General features: G+C 47.1%; 7 protein-coding genes across 7 annotated transcripts; 4 read left to right on the forward strand and 3 right to left on the reverse strand.

Moving 5' to 3' along the window:
• Positions 1 to 1,291: 1,291 nt before the first annotated feature.
• LOZ57_002600 (uncharacterized protein) lies at positions 1,292 to 2,494 on the forward strand (the record flags this gene model as incomplete). The annotated part of the gene is made up of 1 exon (XM_049251665.1): positions 1,292 to 2,494. The coding sequence occupies one exon, from the start codon at positions 1,292 to 1,294 to the stop codon at positions 2,492 to 2,494; it is 1,203 nt and encodes a 400-aa protein (XP_049109470.1).
• A 181-nt stretch (positions 2,495 to 2,675) lies between these two features.
• LOZ57_002601 (uncharacterized protein) lies at positions 2,676 to 4,529 on the reverse strand (the record flags this gene model as incomplete). The annotated part of the gene is made up of 1 exon (XM_049251666.1): positions 2,676 to 4,529. One exon carries the CDS (start codon positions 4,527 to 4,529, stop codon positions 2,676 to 2,678), a length of 1,854 nt encoding a protein of 617 aa, XP_049109471.1.
• Positions 4,530 to 4,841: 312 nt separating this feature from the next.
• cyp1 (Peptidyl-prolyl cis-trans isomerase-like 1) lies at positions 4,842 to 5,457 on the forward strand (the record flags this gene model as incomplete). Its single annotated transcript, XM_049251667.1, has 3 exons — positions 4,842 to 4,874; positions 4,939 to 4,980; positions 5,044 to 5,457. The coding sequence occupies 3 exons, from the start codon at positions 4,842 to 4,844 to the stop codon at positions 5,455 to 5,457; spliced, it is 489 nt and encodes a 162-aa protein (XP_049109472.1).
• A 715-nt stretch (positions 5,458 to 6,172) lies between these two features.
• Positions 6,173 to 8,053, forward strand: MRS6 (Rab proteins geranylgeranyltransferase component A; the record flags this gene model as incomplete). The annotated part of the gene is made up of 4 exons (XM_049251668.1): positions 6,173 to 6,255; positions 6,307 to 6,425; positions 6,493 to 7,494; positions 7,698 to 8,053. The coding sequence occupies 4 exons, from the start codon at positions 6,173 to 6,175 to the stop codon at positions 8,051 to 8,053; spliced, it is 1,560 nt and encodes a 519-aa protein (XP_049109473.1).
• Positions 8,054 to 8,417: 364 nt separating this feature from the next.
• Positions 8,418 to 9,157, forward strand: LOZ57_002604 (uncharacterized protein; the record flags this gene model as incomplete). Its single annotated transcript, XM_049251669.1, has 3 exons — positions 8,418 to 8,479; positions 8,575 to 8,632; positions 8,687 to 9,157. 3 exons carry the CDS (start codon positions 8,418 to 8,420, stop codon positions 9,155 to 9,157), a joined length of 591 nt encoding a protein of 196 aa, XP_049109474.1.
• Positions 9,158 to 9,341: 184 nt separating this feature from the next.
• POP1 (Ribonucleases P/MRP protein subunit pop1) lies at positions 9,342 to 12,136 on the reverse strand (the record flags this gene model as incomplete). Its single annotated transcript, XM_049251670.1, has 2 exons — positions 9,342 to 11,705; positions 11,777 to 12,136. 2 exons carry the CDS (start codon positions 12,134 to 12,136, stop codon positions 9,342 to 9,344), a joined length of 2,724 nt encoding a protein of 907 aa, XP_049109475.1.
• Positions 12,137 to 12,501: 365 nt separating this feature from the next.
• AHP1 (peroxiredoxin type-2) lies at positions 12,502 to 13,279 on the reverse strand (the record flags this gene model as incomplete). The annotated part of the gene is made up of 5 exons (XM_049251671.1): positions 12,502 to 12,537; positions 12,601 to 12,738; positions 12,821 to 12,956; positions 13,013 to 13,168; positions 13,230 to 13,279. 5 exons carry the CDS (start codon positions 13,277 to 13,279, stop codon positions 12,502 to 12,504), a joined length of 516 nt encoding a protein of 171 aa, XP_049109476.1.
• Between the last annotated feature and the right edge of the window lie 90 nt (positions 13,280 to 13,369).

The raw sequence follows: 13,369 nt of genomic DNA on the forward strand, positions 1-13,369 counted from the left end.
CGTAGCTAACTGACGATTGTTGAGCTTTTTGTCATTCTGGTCCAGGACTTCTATTATGTTTAGGCTCTATCACATAATATAATTGTTCGCTGATGACTTTCTCCAAATAATATCGCCTCAAATTGAGAAGAATATCGACAACCTTTAGCTGTAGGACATACACAGCACCCTGGAACGTAGCTTCTAGGTCCATCGTGTGTAGATAGCCCTTAATATCTAAACCTTTAAAGCAAATATTCACCATCCCACCATGATCCCATTTAGCAGCTTGTCTGAGCGAAAGACCAGAAAAGCTTCTTTACCAGCAAATATCTGGCTTCAGGAACGCATGCACAGACTGAGAATGGGTAGGTATAGACATCCAAACTCGTACGGAGCCGTCTACCTCAGCGCACCTCTCTATTGGGCAGTGCGCTACAGGCTCATGGATTATGGTTGCTCTATGCAAAGGCGCAGCATACGTCTCTTTGTGGTATATTTCAGATCATCCGAGAAGACTTTTCCGGGTTCAAAAAGTGCTTTCATGACATCGAGGTCTTGTTTCAAGACTACCGAGTGTAGAGGGAGGCGTTGGATACGCTGATACCATGACTCCGTATCATCGGAAGAATTTTAACAATATTCCAAAAATTTGCAGACTTTTAAAGGAAGTTTCCCATTAGAATAGGAACCTAAGGTATACAACAAAACTGGCTGACAGTACCGTTGCAAGCGGGATGTTTCATCACCTGCAACCAACACTAAGGTCATATTCTCATCCTACCTCAAACCCCCTGGATTGCCGCTGCAGACATTCTATCTGAGGCTCAATATGGCCTAGCGAGCACTTCAATTGCTAAAATTTGCTGTGAGCGCCTGCTAGTTTAATGGTGTTGCTAGGCCCCAGCTGAGCTTTTGGCATTGACCAAGTAGCCTAGGTAATATCGAAGACTGAACATTGGACTATTGAATAGAATACGGCAAGGCATGCGTGTCACAGACGACTTGCGCGTAGCAAACAGGTGCACAAGCAGCGGTTGTAAGGGAATTGACATACCGTAAGAAGTATGGCTAGAGATTGTTGAGAAATCGAGCACATTTTGATTGCGTCCATCTTCCCCGTCTGTTGTTGACACGGTTTCGACGAATCAAACCAGTCAACCAGCCAAGTCTTGGCGCGCTTCTCACCGCCTTTTCAGGCCGCCGATTCTGCCGGTCTTAAGCTTCATTCAACAACCAGAGACAAGTGCAAAAAGCTGTCGTGGATCTGCCGTGTCCTGAAATTCGACCATTTTTTGGAATTCATTTGAGGATGTCCGCTTTCCCTAACCAAGAATCTTCACATTCAGCGCCTCTGCTATCCTTGACTCCTGCACAATTCGCCAGACTTCAGCCCCACACCTATGTCTACGCGCACCTGAGTCCCTCATCTGACCACCCAAGACCTTCCACGCGCATAAACGGACGAAGTGAATCTCAGTTTCGTGCTGCAACGGTGAACACAGGCTCTTTGACCCACGCGAACGGCAGTGCAGTGGTTCGTATTGGCGAGACAACAGCAGTATGTGGCGTGAGAGGAGAGATCCTATCTACAGATGATATCCCTGCGTGGAGCATATCGAATACTTCTTCAGGTTCCACTGCAAAATCTCCACGAGAGGAGAGCACTGAAGATGATGACGATACAGAGATCCAGGTATTCAACCTTCTGGTCCCAAATCTCTCGTTGAGCACTGGCTGCTCGCCTGCCATTGCCGCTAGTTCCGCCCCTTCCTCTCTCGCACAGTCATTATCCCACCAGCTGCTCTCTCTTCTTCACACGTCTCGATTAATACGCTCCCGAGACTTGCGAATCTGGTCCAGTCCGAATCGTACACCAATTCTATCTCAGGAACATTCAGACGTCACCATGGAAGATGCACCCGCATCCACAGAACCATTAGATGCCCCAGAAATAAAGGCTTTTTGGACTTTATACATTGATGTTTTAATAATTTCACTCGCGGGAAATCCCTTTGATGCAGCTTGGGCGGCTGTTGTGGCAGCATTGCGGGACACTCGCCTTCCAAAGGCGTGGTGGGATATAGACAACGAAATGATTCTTTGCTCGGATTGCGTATCAGAATCGACTACGCTGCAGCTACGTGGGATGCCCATATCTAGCTCTTTTGCCGTATTTGAAGCCGATCCTGTCAACGATTGGAGAAAGATCATCGTTGATTGTCAGCATGTAGAGTCTAACTCTGAGGACTCAATGAAGGATGACAACAAGACTGAGTCTCCAAAGAAAATAAAACGATGGATACTCGCCGATCCAGACGCCTTTGAAGAATCTCTGTGTCAAGAGCGAGCCTGTATTGTCGTCGATAAGTCCTCAGGAGCGTCGGATCCAGTAAAAATCATAAGGATGGAGAAGAGCGGGGGATTTTATATCGGTAAAAACGAGCTGAAAGAACTCGTAAATTCGGCCGCTGGCAGATGGGAGGAGTGGCGAGGGTTGTTAGATGGCGTATGAGCATTTAAGTATCATAGATGGGTTGAAAATATAGAAAATAAATTCATTTGTTTTAGTGTTCTGTTAGAAATGGTCTACTATGAACTTCAAGTACTGACCAAAACAAACGCCGGAGACAATATTCTAGACCATGAAACTCCAAACTTTCTTAGACACATTTGAAAGTACCCAAAATCGGGGTTCATCGAGTTCTCCTTTTTTTAACAGGGTTCTCTTCCACATCCTCAACAATAACAGGTGAGCTTAAGCCGCTATCTGGTATCGAAACGAGAGACTCGGATCCTGTCTCGAATTCGGCCTTGAACGAAGGTGATGAACCCTTATTGCCCCTTTTAGGAGGTAAGGAAATGGAAAAGTAAACAAGCTCCCGGGATTTTAACTCTTTCGTTTTTCGGTCCTTTTTATTTACTGATTCGTTCTCATCATCGGCCAGTTTGTTTCCGGTTCGGTTCCCTTTACCTCGCGCTGAAACCGGCTCAGGGCTGCCAAATATAAGATTTCTTAAATACTCGACCCATGTCCCTTGTTCTTGCTCCTGCAAGGTCTTTTCCTTGTCAGTGTTCTGGGCAACCTCTGCTGCTTCATCATCCTCATCAGTCACCCCATCGGAAAAGTTACACATGGCTGATATATCCCCATTTATGAGTGCAGCTGTCCAAATTGCAGAAAGTACGCCAGGAACGAGATATAACAATGCCGGTTGAGGTTGATTGGAAATCTGCATCGCGATCAGAGTGGCAAGCATTCCGAGAAGGTAGCCGGTCATTCCAGCATTGAAGTACGTTTTGCGAAATGACTTTGCTTTATGGAACGAAGTTTCCTTTACAGGGAGCTTTAAAGACGAGTTGGACTTAGTCCAAAGGCGCTCTCCCCATCCTCCAGTTGCGCTGAGATATCTGGGTCTCCGGTCAATATCAATTTCATTCTCTTTCTGGGGTAAAGATTGTCGAAGATAATGCAGATAGAGATCGAATCGCAAAGCTAGGCCAATTATCGTTCCAGGGACGACAATGTCACCCAAGCCAAGCATAGCCAGGGACGCCAGGTTTGGGTCATCTTTTGGCGATGGAGGCCGGGGAAACAGAAGTTTGACCGGTACATCCAGCTTCTTTGCAACCGTGACCATCATGGGGGTATAGAAAACGAAATAAATATCGTAAAAGAAGAGAGCCCCTAATAACAGACTTCCGGTCGAGAAGGTGGTTGGTGATAAGAATTGAAGAGCACCATATGAAAAGGAAAAGCCTAGAAAATTAATAAGCCACCATGGCCTGCCCACAAACACGGAGTATCCAGTTGCACTGAGAGCAATAATAATGCTCAAGGCGTCAAGGATTGTAAAGCGAGCTTTTATATCGAGAAGAGAACCGATACGACCGCGAAGTAACGCTTTTCCATACACAGCTCCACGAATGTGCCAAAGCCCTGAACTAACTGACTGTGGGAGATGAATGGTGCTGAATATCCCAGGAAGGGGGGAAGTGCGCGTTCTAGGACCCGTAGCACCCTCTACTGCGCCACTAACCTCCGTGAACACACGCTTTTCCTGGCCAACTTTCCACAAGGAGCCCGCAGATGAGTAATGTCTAGGGAAAACCAGGGATTTGAGTACGGCAAGACCATCCTTAACAAATGCGGTTGCGAAGACAAGGCCGGCATGCGAAAAATACCAATTAATAACCTTGTTCAATATTGCTGGGTCGAAATGCTTGAGAAGGAAATATAGGCCTCCTAGGGTTAGGGCAGAGAGTATAGGAAACATGATCGCATCCGAAGGTTCCAGACCCTCCATTTTCTGAATCATGCCTTGCTCATCATCGCTATCCTCATTATCTTCACTTTCTTCGCCCTTGTGTTCCTTTTCAGCTGGCTTGGCTGCAGACGACGGTCTTGATAGGGAGGCATGGGCACCGATATAGATGCAGAACAGAGCAGAGATCACTAGGTGAATGTATGTTGGAATCAGGGGCTTGGTAGTTTTAAATAAATGGAGAGCACCATCAAGGACTTCGAATACAGAGGTGGGCAGCGGCATCGTGGGCGGAGAAGGATCATATGGTGTTGAGGATGACGTTTTGTGTGGGATAAAGGTCGAGTAGAATATCTGACGCGAGAGCCGGGCAGATGATACGCTTTATATGGTCATTTTGGGTCAGGTGCAAGCTTCAAAACCAAATTATTCACTCTTTGAGATTCATGGCTGTTGAGTCGATGTTAATCCTCCTGAAGTTAGAAAGACACGATCTAGCAAACTAGCAAATTAGCTTTACTGACATCATATGCCTTCTCAAATCAACAATTTTTATCAATATCCAATTTCTCATAGCTACGGGGTACAATAGCAACAATGGCTACAGACATAGTGCTTGATACTACCATGGTAAACCTGGACCTCGATCGATGGGTTTGTTTTCTTACGTTAGCTTACATTTGGCATTTGCAAGGGCTCAATTGTAGTTGAGCTGTACAACGACCACGCACCGAAGGTACCCTTTCAAATTGTCTATTTTCCTTTCTATGGGGTGCTAATCTGTTCTCACTGTGCATAGACGTGCAAAAATTTCTCCACCTTAGCACAACGGGGCTATTACAACAATGTTGTCTTCCATCGTATCATTCCCAGTTTCATGATACAAACAGGCGATCCCACTGGTACGGGTCGCGGTGGCGACTCTATATATGGCGAGAAATTTGAGGATGAGATCAATCCTTCTTTAAAGCATACTGGTGCGGGCGTTTTGAGTATGGCAAATAGCGGACCCAATACAAATGGTAGCCAGTTTTTTATAACCCTCGCTCCTACGCCTTGGTTGGATGGAAAACACACGATATTTGGGAGAGTGAAAAGCGGGATGAGGGTAGTGCAACGGATGGGACTTGTAAAGACTGACGGCGACGATAGACCCGTGGACCGGGTTATGATCTTAAAAGCGAGGGTGGCAGAAGATGGGGTTGAAGAATGAAGTTGTTTTGAAATATAGATTCGGTACTACCGGGTCATTTCATATATTTAAACTTGCCCATCTGACATCGAAAGTCGATAGGCGTCAAAATCAGGTTGTGGTTGGCAGTCGGGTTGGGCAACTCCATGCTTGCAGACTGGCAGTCAATTGGGTTAAACCCAACTGCTACCACATGTGGCTGTTGATTATATTTAGAAAAAGTTACCGGTTACTACCAACTGCAGGCACACTGCAGTCTATAAATAATCAACATGTATCACCACAAAACGAACCGCATCGATCAGATGTTGCCATCTTGAGCGGCAGATACAGGGTGAAATAGTCCAATATCCCACTCTGTAAAGGTGATCCCAATGAAGGGTTCACCCTGTGACAAGGTTGCCAAAGGAAAAGAATAGCAGTTTGCCCACGCAAAGCGCAACGAGTGGTGTAATGGAGGAAGCAAGAGATTTCGTTCGGTGGCAGGAAGGGTATTCAATGCCAAGAGTATTTGGTTAGTTAACTAACTAACTAACTAGAGCCAATCCGGGCTAGCGCATCGGCCATGGAATAAATTCAATCTCACCTCTTCTCAATTCTTTCCTTCGACAATGATAGCGAGAATTCTGCAAATAAGCTCACGGGTGTTTTAGCTGAACCGTGACATCATGCTTTTGCCGTTCGCATAGGCTAGACAATCACTAGTGCTCCTGATCTCTGGGTTGAACTGCTCAAAATGCTTGAAATGAACACCTTGAATGATACTACATGGGACGTCTTGATTTCAGGAACAGGCCTTCCCCAGTCTCTACTTGCACTGTAAGCTGTTTTCAATAGTTTATTCGGACCAGCCATATTGACGTCGCTTAGGGCACTATCTCGGTCAGGCAAAAGGGTTCTCCACACTGACAAAAATGATCATTATGGTGGCCCTGATGCTGCCCTAAGCTTGCAAGAAGCCGAAGACTGGGCGAAGAAGGTAAATGAAGGTGGGTATACAAGTGTCTCTTTGAACTTAAGCTTGAATGTGTTACTAACTTTACGACACTAAGTCAGAGTCTACTTTCGGCCCGTTTGAGTGTGCTTCAGTATGGCGCTTACCTACCTTGGAAACAAAAGATAAAACATCATTATCTTTTTCAAGGGCGTACACTCTGTCATTGTCGCCTCAAATCATATACACACGTTCTAAGCTACTTTCTAGTTTAGTTTCCTCTCGGATTTACCGTCAACTGGAGTTCCAAGCAGTTGGCAGTTGGTGGGTATCTCGACATGGAGGCCATGACGGTGCACAGAGCCAAACAGAACCTCAATCTAGAAAATTGCAGCGTGTTCCTGGCAGCCGCGAGGACGTCTTTGCCGATGATACATTAACTATGAAATCAAAACGTTCCCTTATGAAACTTTTGAGATATTTAAGTTCTTCTGACGAAGGCGATAGTGTTCCTTCTGAAGAATCAAGCCTAAGCCTTCCAGATTTCCTTCACTCCATGTTTCAGATTCCATCGGATCTGTATGACCCCCTCTCTTCGCTCTGTTTATCCCTTCTTTCCTTATCCCAAACCTCTGCTGGATCTGCTATCCCCAAAATTAAAAGACACTTACAGTCAATCGGGGTTTTCGGACCGGGATTTTCTTCTGTCCTCCCTAAATGGGGTGGCTGCTCTGAGATTGCGCAGGTCGCATGTCGAGCATGTGCGGTTGGCGGAGGGATATACGCTTTAAATAAAAAGCTTGAAAGGGTACAACCTGTGGACGGCAGCCATGGGTTGCTCGATGCTTATTTTGCCGATGGAGAAAGAGTATCGACCAACTATCTTGTTGGGTCCGAATGGGATCTTCCGGCGGGTGCTCAACGGACGCGATTATTGACTCTGCAAAAGGTATCTCGTTGCATCCTAATTGTGTCTTCACCCCTGGATACAGTGTTTCCGTCTACGTCCGAAAATGGACCGGCTTCTGCGGCGACTGTTGTCATCGCTCCTGGAACAATGGATGAGCCTCCAGTATATCTAACCTTACATTCCAGCGACACCGGTGAATGCCCCCTAGGCCAATGTAAGTACCTACAACGTTTTCTACATGCTTCGAATTTTCTTGTACCTCTCAAGGATGATTCATTTTCCGAATACTTATCTACATTGTCTGTAACAACATTGATGATAAACCTTCCTCTGACAGCCTGATATGAGAGCACTCACTTTGTTATTCTGACAAGACATATTTTGCTGAAATCGCTGGCTAATGATGTTTCTCCAAAGGTATAATATACGGCGCCGTTTTACAGGCGCCTGAAAAGGGCCCGCCCCGTATTGATTCTGCAGTGAAAACCCTACTTGACTCCATGGATCCTACAGCTCGAGTCCTTTGGAAGTTACAGTATACGCAACTTGGCTGCTTAGATACCAGCAATAGCCGGCAAGATGTTTTGAGAGGAGCTTTCGATCAGATACTATTGTTTTCGCCACCTTATCTGGATCTGGAATTTAATGACTGTATGATTGATGAAGTGCGACATGTCTGGAAAGAAATTATGGGCGAGGATGTAGAAGAAAGCAAATTCCTCCTATTCGAGGATAGAGAAGATACTAGTGAAGAGCCTCCAGATATTCAATAATGAACAGCGTATTTGTGATTTGATTCGAATTTTCTCTTGTAACTATTTGTTCGGCGTGCGGGAAGCCTCGTTTTAGCAGCATCGTAAGCTCTCTTATCGTTGATCGCGTTTTTGTGAGAATTTGCCCAATCTGGCTTGGCAAAAGTCAATGCTGGCCGGCGGTCATGGCAACTTCGATCCCATCCTCTATTGAGAAGCCTTGAGCAAACAGGCACTATTTCCCTCTCTTCGACGTGTACCTATTTTACGTACACTCGTTTTTCGCCTTCGCATCCCCCTCTCAATTTTCTCTGGCCTATCTGCCTTCTTTCAGACACCGTTCACTCCAACAAAACGACCGGCCCTCCTCCCACAAAGAATAATCATGGGAGCTGGGGGATCCAAACCCGTGGAGAAGAGCGCAAGCTCAAAACTTGTCTTTCGAAGGTTTGATCTTCCCAATTGGCACTGCCCGAGAGTCCGTCAATGCCTGTACGGTTTATTTGCGAGAGCATCGCTAACTACAATGATAAATCATATAGTGAAACTCCAGTCCAATTCTCCCAGAATCTCGTTGAATCGTTACAATGTAGCTCGGAGGTAGCCTACATCCGGCCAATTTTAGACTCTTACTTGATTAACCAAATCGCCTAGACCGACTCGTCCCGCGCGCAAACCATAGAACTCCATATCCAAACCCGCGTTGCGGAAGAGCTCCAGCGCATCCAAGCTCGTGAAAGCCAGACACTTGCCGACCTGGAACAACGACTAGCTGACGCGACCTCATCATCGGAAACTACTGATCATTCGTTGTTGTCCCTTGATGCACCGCGAGTCCCACTCTCCAGTTTAGAGACTACTTCCCAGCTAGCAGACCAGAATATCCCTAAGCGCGATATAAACAGCCAGCAGGTAGCACAGAAGATTGAAGAATTGCGCCAAAAACTGGCCGAGAGACGAAAAATTAAGGAGGTCGATGCCGGCGTTGAGAAGGCTAGGGAAGGTGTTGTTAGTTGTTTAAGAGCGAATCAGAAACGGCCACTGGATTGCTGGGAAGAGGTAAATACTTTTAAAATGGAGGTTGCGAGGCTGGAGAGAGATTGGGTCAAGAAAGTCATTAATTGAATGACTGGTTTTCATTGGCAGATTTACTGCATGGGACATTGTATCATACACAAAGGTGGAAGCGCCATATAGACAAGGCGAAAAATATATTGACATTTTTTTTCAAATGGTGGTCGACTTTTGACGTATCATCATAAAGATATAGATATAGTTCCTGTTTAAGCTGAAATCTACAGAGTACCTGTCAAGCTGACCAGAAGCAAAGCCTCCCAACGTTTTCTCCAGGAGGTCTCAAGATACACAGCCGCATCAACTTTTCCTTTCCTAGTCGTATTAGGGAATCCTGTGTTCCAGTTTTTACTTGATCAATGGGGGGTATATATTTCTGTACTTTGTCAACCAATATCGCACCAACTCCTGTTCCTTTGCCAGCAGAGAGGTTATAATTTCCCGTTGTTATAAACCCAATAAGGTCGACCTCGTCTGGAACCGGGGGCGAAATTTTCTGACCCGGTTCTTCATCTAAGGCAGACATAGACAGAAGTTCTTTGAGAGATGGGACGTCGATCCGCTCTTCGGCTCGCCCCTTCTGTGTGTGTAATCGTTTTTGTATATTTGGCTTATAAGGGGATGACGATGGGCAGAGTAGCGAAAGCCACCGGTTTCGGAGCTTAAGGTCTGTAGTTGGAAGGCGATATATTCGAGATCGAGGGTAAACGTTTCCCCGGTTAAGGAGCCTGATACATACCGTCGCAAGAGAGAATTTTGAGGGTAACTGTGTTGATGGTTTACCGGGCTTGGTTCTCTGTTCTAACATATGTGAAGCAGTAGCTGGCGCGAGTTGCCGAATTTCGATGGGAGACATAGGGCAATTCGTGGGGAGATCAATATCTGTTGGAAGAGTCCCGTCGGTTTGCGTTTGGCTTTTTTCAGAAAGTCCACTCGATGTACCAATTGGCTTCTCCTCCCCCTGACTTGGAGTGCCAGTGACCAACCTCTCCCAATCGCATGCCCATCCACGGCCAATTTCGCCGCGCCTACCTTTGCCAAGGTCAACGCTATCAAATTCTACTCTTTTGCCCTTTGGTTTTCGCTGCCATTTGTCTTTCTGCAGCTCCCGTTGCTGAATTTCCCATGCCCATCCGGATTTTGTTCCAGGAAAATCACCCGGGAACCAGGGCATTCCAGACTCAAAAATAACTTGCTGCTTTTCGTGAACGCCCCCAAATCTCGGATTACCACCAGAGGCAAATGGGTAGTACATGATAGAATACCATACAGGACCCACACACTTCCAAGGTAATAGAATTGTCCAGTGACCAGAGGAAATTCCTTCAGATGAACTATCAGGCCGTGATGCAAATATAATTACGGGTATTTTGGGATCAGCTGGTTGCGGCTGCGGATATTCCCCAGGAGGTGCAAGTGCCTTTCGTCTATTGATTGCTTTTTGACTTGAAAGGGAGCGTGACGCCAATAGCCGCGAGGGGCGGCTAAACAACTCAGGGGCCAGCTGTGTTTTGTCTAGAGGCCAAGAAGATAGCAGCAATGCGAGTGCATTAAGGTTCTCTGGCGAGTTTTGCGGTTTCATGGTTCGTGGGGGATAGTGTAAACGGGGATCGGATGCACTGAACGCCAAAATCGCACCCAGTGGCAACGAAGCAGCGTTTGTTACGCCTGCAAGAGACCGCCAGACATCTTCAGGGGCTGGCTTATTCTTGTTCTGTGGATTTGGAATTGGTTCCAGCGCAGCACACAAAGCTTCTGTGGCTCCAGGGCCAGATATTTCAATGCTTCCAATCTCAAAACGAAGGTCTTCAACCATCACTGGAGGCTTTTGGATTTTTGACACTCTTAATAGCTCCTCCCAAAGTTGCAAGAAGGAAGATGGGTGGACCCGCAGGAACATCTTTTGTTTTGGCCGCTTCTTCGCTACCGACGTCGCGGCATCTGACATTCCAACGTCTTCAGGATTCTGGGCGGCCCATATTAACGTAACGGGCGCAATAGGCGATTTCTCACCATCTCGCTCAAACAACCAGGTGTCAAGAGTCCTAGTGCCCAGCCTCCATTTCTTGCCCTTGCTTCCCCAAGCAGTATCTCCGTCAACACCCATAGATTTCAGAAGACCCTCGATACTCTCCCTAGCGCCTTCAAGGCCTATTGTCGACATGTAGCTCATGTCCCACGCAATAGCACCTCTGGACCCACTGGCACGGTGCGTGGGCCTGTAGCATTTCTCCGTGGGTGTCAAAGGAAGTGCAAATCGCCATAGTGGTGCTTTTGGCTCAGTCATGCGTGCCCGTTTGGCATGAAATATATGCGTTGGCAACCATGTCTTTGTACGCTGGCGTCCTCTATACTTTGATGCCGGTTTCTCAGGGTGTGAAATCTTATTCTTTTTAATTTTCGGAATACGGGGCGCAATATTTACAGTATGTTCCGCAGAGGGTTTTTCCTTCTCTACCGCCACTTTCTTTGCCTGTCGCTTTTCTTTGGAGCGAGTATTTAAAGACTGTAGCCGTCGTACTCGTTCTAGACGAAGACGGAGGTGTGTTGTTGGTTTACGTCGTCGAGCAGTCACCGTAGGCGTGTTATCCTCTATCATCTACACCAGAATCAGCACTCAGCAGTTAAGGCGATTGCTAGTAGTAAATCAAACAACTCCAGCTCTCTTACCTCCCTCCTGGCCCTTGCACGCAACCTGCTCGGCACTCGCTTGACATTATGGCTAGCGGTTCTCCTCCGCAGGTTTCTGGGAACCTTTTGAAAAGCGCGAGTTGTCAATGCATTCCTTGCACTCTGTATACCGGCCTCGAGAGCTTTAATCTCGAATTCCCTTGCTGCAACAAACGCGGAGACATCTAGCTCTCCGGTCTTGGAGAGTGCGGCGTCAGAGCTCTGGGCAGCCAGTTTACGCGCATCTTGAATCTTAACGCGTTTTCGTGCTCGACCAGCGGGGTTGGTAGAGGTTTTGCGCTTTTCTCGGTTTGTGGGCGGCCGCTTCTTGTCCTGCAACGGAGCGCTGGGAGGAGCCATTGATTTGGCGAGCCGGTTCGTTACATGCAGACGGGCGAGGAGTGGAAGCTTTTGCGGGTAGATCGAAAGTTTTGCTCCAAAGCTTCGGTTTCTCAGCCTAACATCTAGCACTACATAATAGATAGTTATGCAAGCTTCAACGAAAGTATTGGCAATCCAGCTTGCTAGTTGGCCAAGTGCAGTAATATCTATTTGCTATCCAGAGCAAAAACATTAAAGTCATTGTTCTGTTCCTTTCATCTAGACTGGCCATGGTTTTGTCTAATCCCAGTCGGCGTCATTACACGCATCTAACTATACAACAAATTCATGATCTATACAGCATTCAGTAGTGAATGTGGGGCTTTTCAATGATTATTCTCAATCTACAACTTAGAAAGAACAGCATCGGCACCCGAAACCTAGACAGATTCATCAGCATATAGTTCGGTCGGAGACATTACTACCAAAGTTATAAGACTTACAGTAACCTCACGGCCAGGCTCGTTCTCGGCATAGGTAACTTTTCCGTGGTCAATGATCATGGCATATCGGCCAGTTCGGTCGCCCAAGGTCCAGGCGCTGTCCTTGGAGAACTTGGCCTCTGGGTCGCTCAAGAAGAGCTATCAAAAATCTCCTGTTAGCAGACCATTCATCCCAGCGCCAGGAGGTTTCTCCCGGCGGGGAAAATATGGTGTATCTTACGACATCCTCTCCAGTGACACCATTGGCCTTGCCCCAAGCGCTCATGACAAAGGCATCATTGTAGGCAAGGAAAGCGACAATATCAGCACCCTTGGCTTTCAATTCAGAGAGTTTGGCAAGGAATCCGGGAAGATGGCTGGCGGAGCAAGTGGGGGTGAAAGCACCTGTTGTTCCGGCCAGAAGAGTAAGTACTTGAGAGAGTTGAGGGTTAGGAATTGGTCGGGGGAGGACGCACCAGGGACGGAGACGAGGACGACCTTCTTGTCGGCCCAGAGGCTGGAAGCCTCGTAGCTAACGGGCATTCCGCATGATTTGATGTCTCCCTTCTCTTCGCTCCAGGGGATGTGGCTGTTGTTGACACCTCATTAGCTTCAGTTCCAGCATGCCGCAGCAATGGACGTCCACTCACGAGAAGACGACACCAGCGGGGAAGCTATCTCCAGCAGCAAGAGGCGCCATTGTTGCGTACGATCGAGGAAGATTGAACCGGTTGCGGTGCAGAGGCGAGATACGCGGGAGCTGTTGGTGGGCGAGGAGTGTGGTGGCAGG

Source organism: Ophidiomyces ophidiicola, assembly GCF_022830035.1.
Source record: "Ophidiomyces ophidiicola strain CBS 122913 chromosome Unknown scaffold_7, whole genome shotgun sequence".
Taxonomy (NCBI): domain Eukaryota; kingdom Fungi; phylum Ascomycota; class Eurotiomycetes; order Onygenales; family Onygenaceae; genus Ophidiomyces; species Ophidiomyces ophidiicola.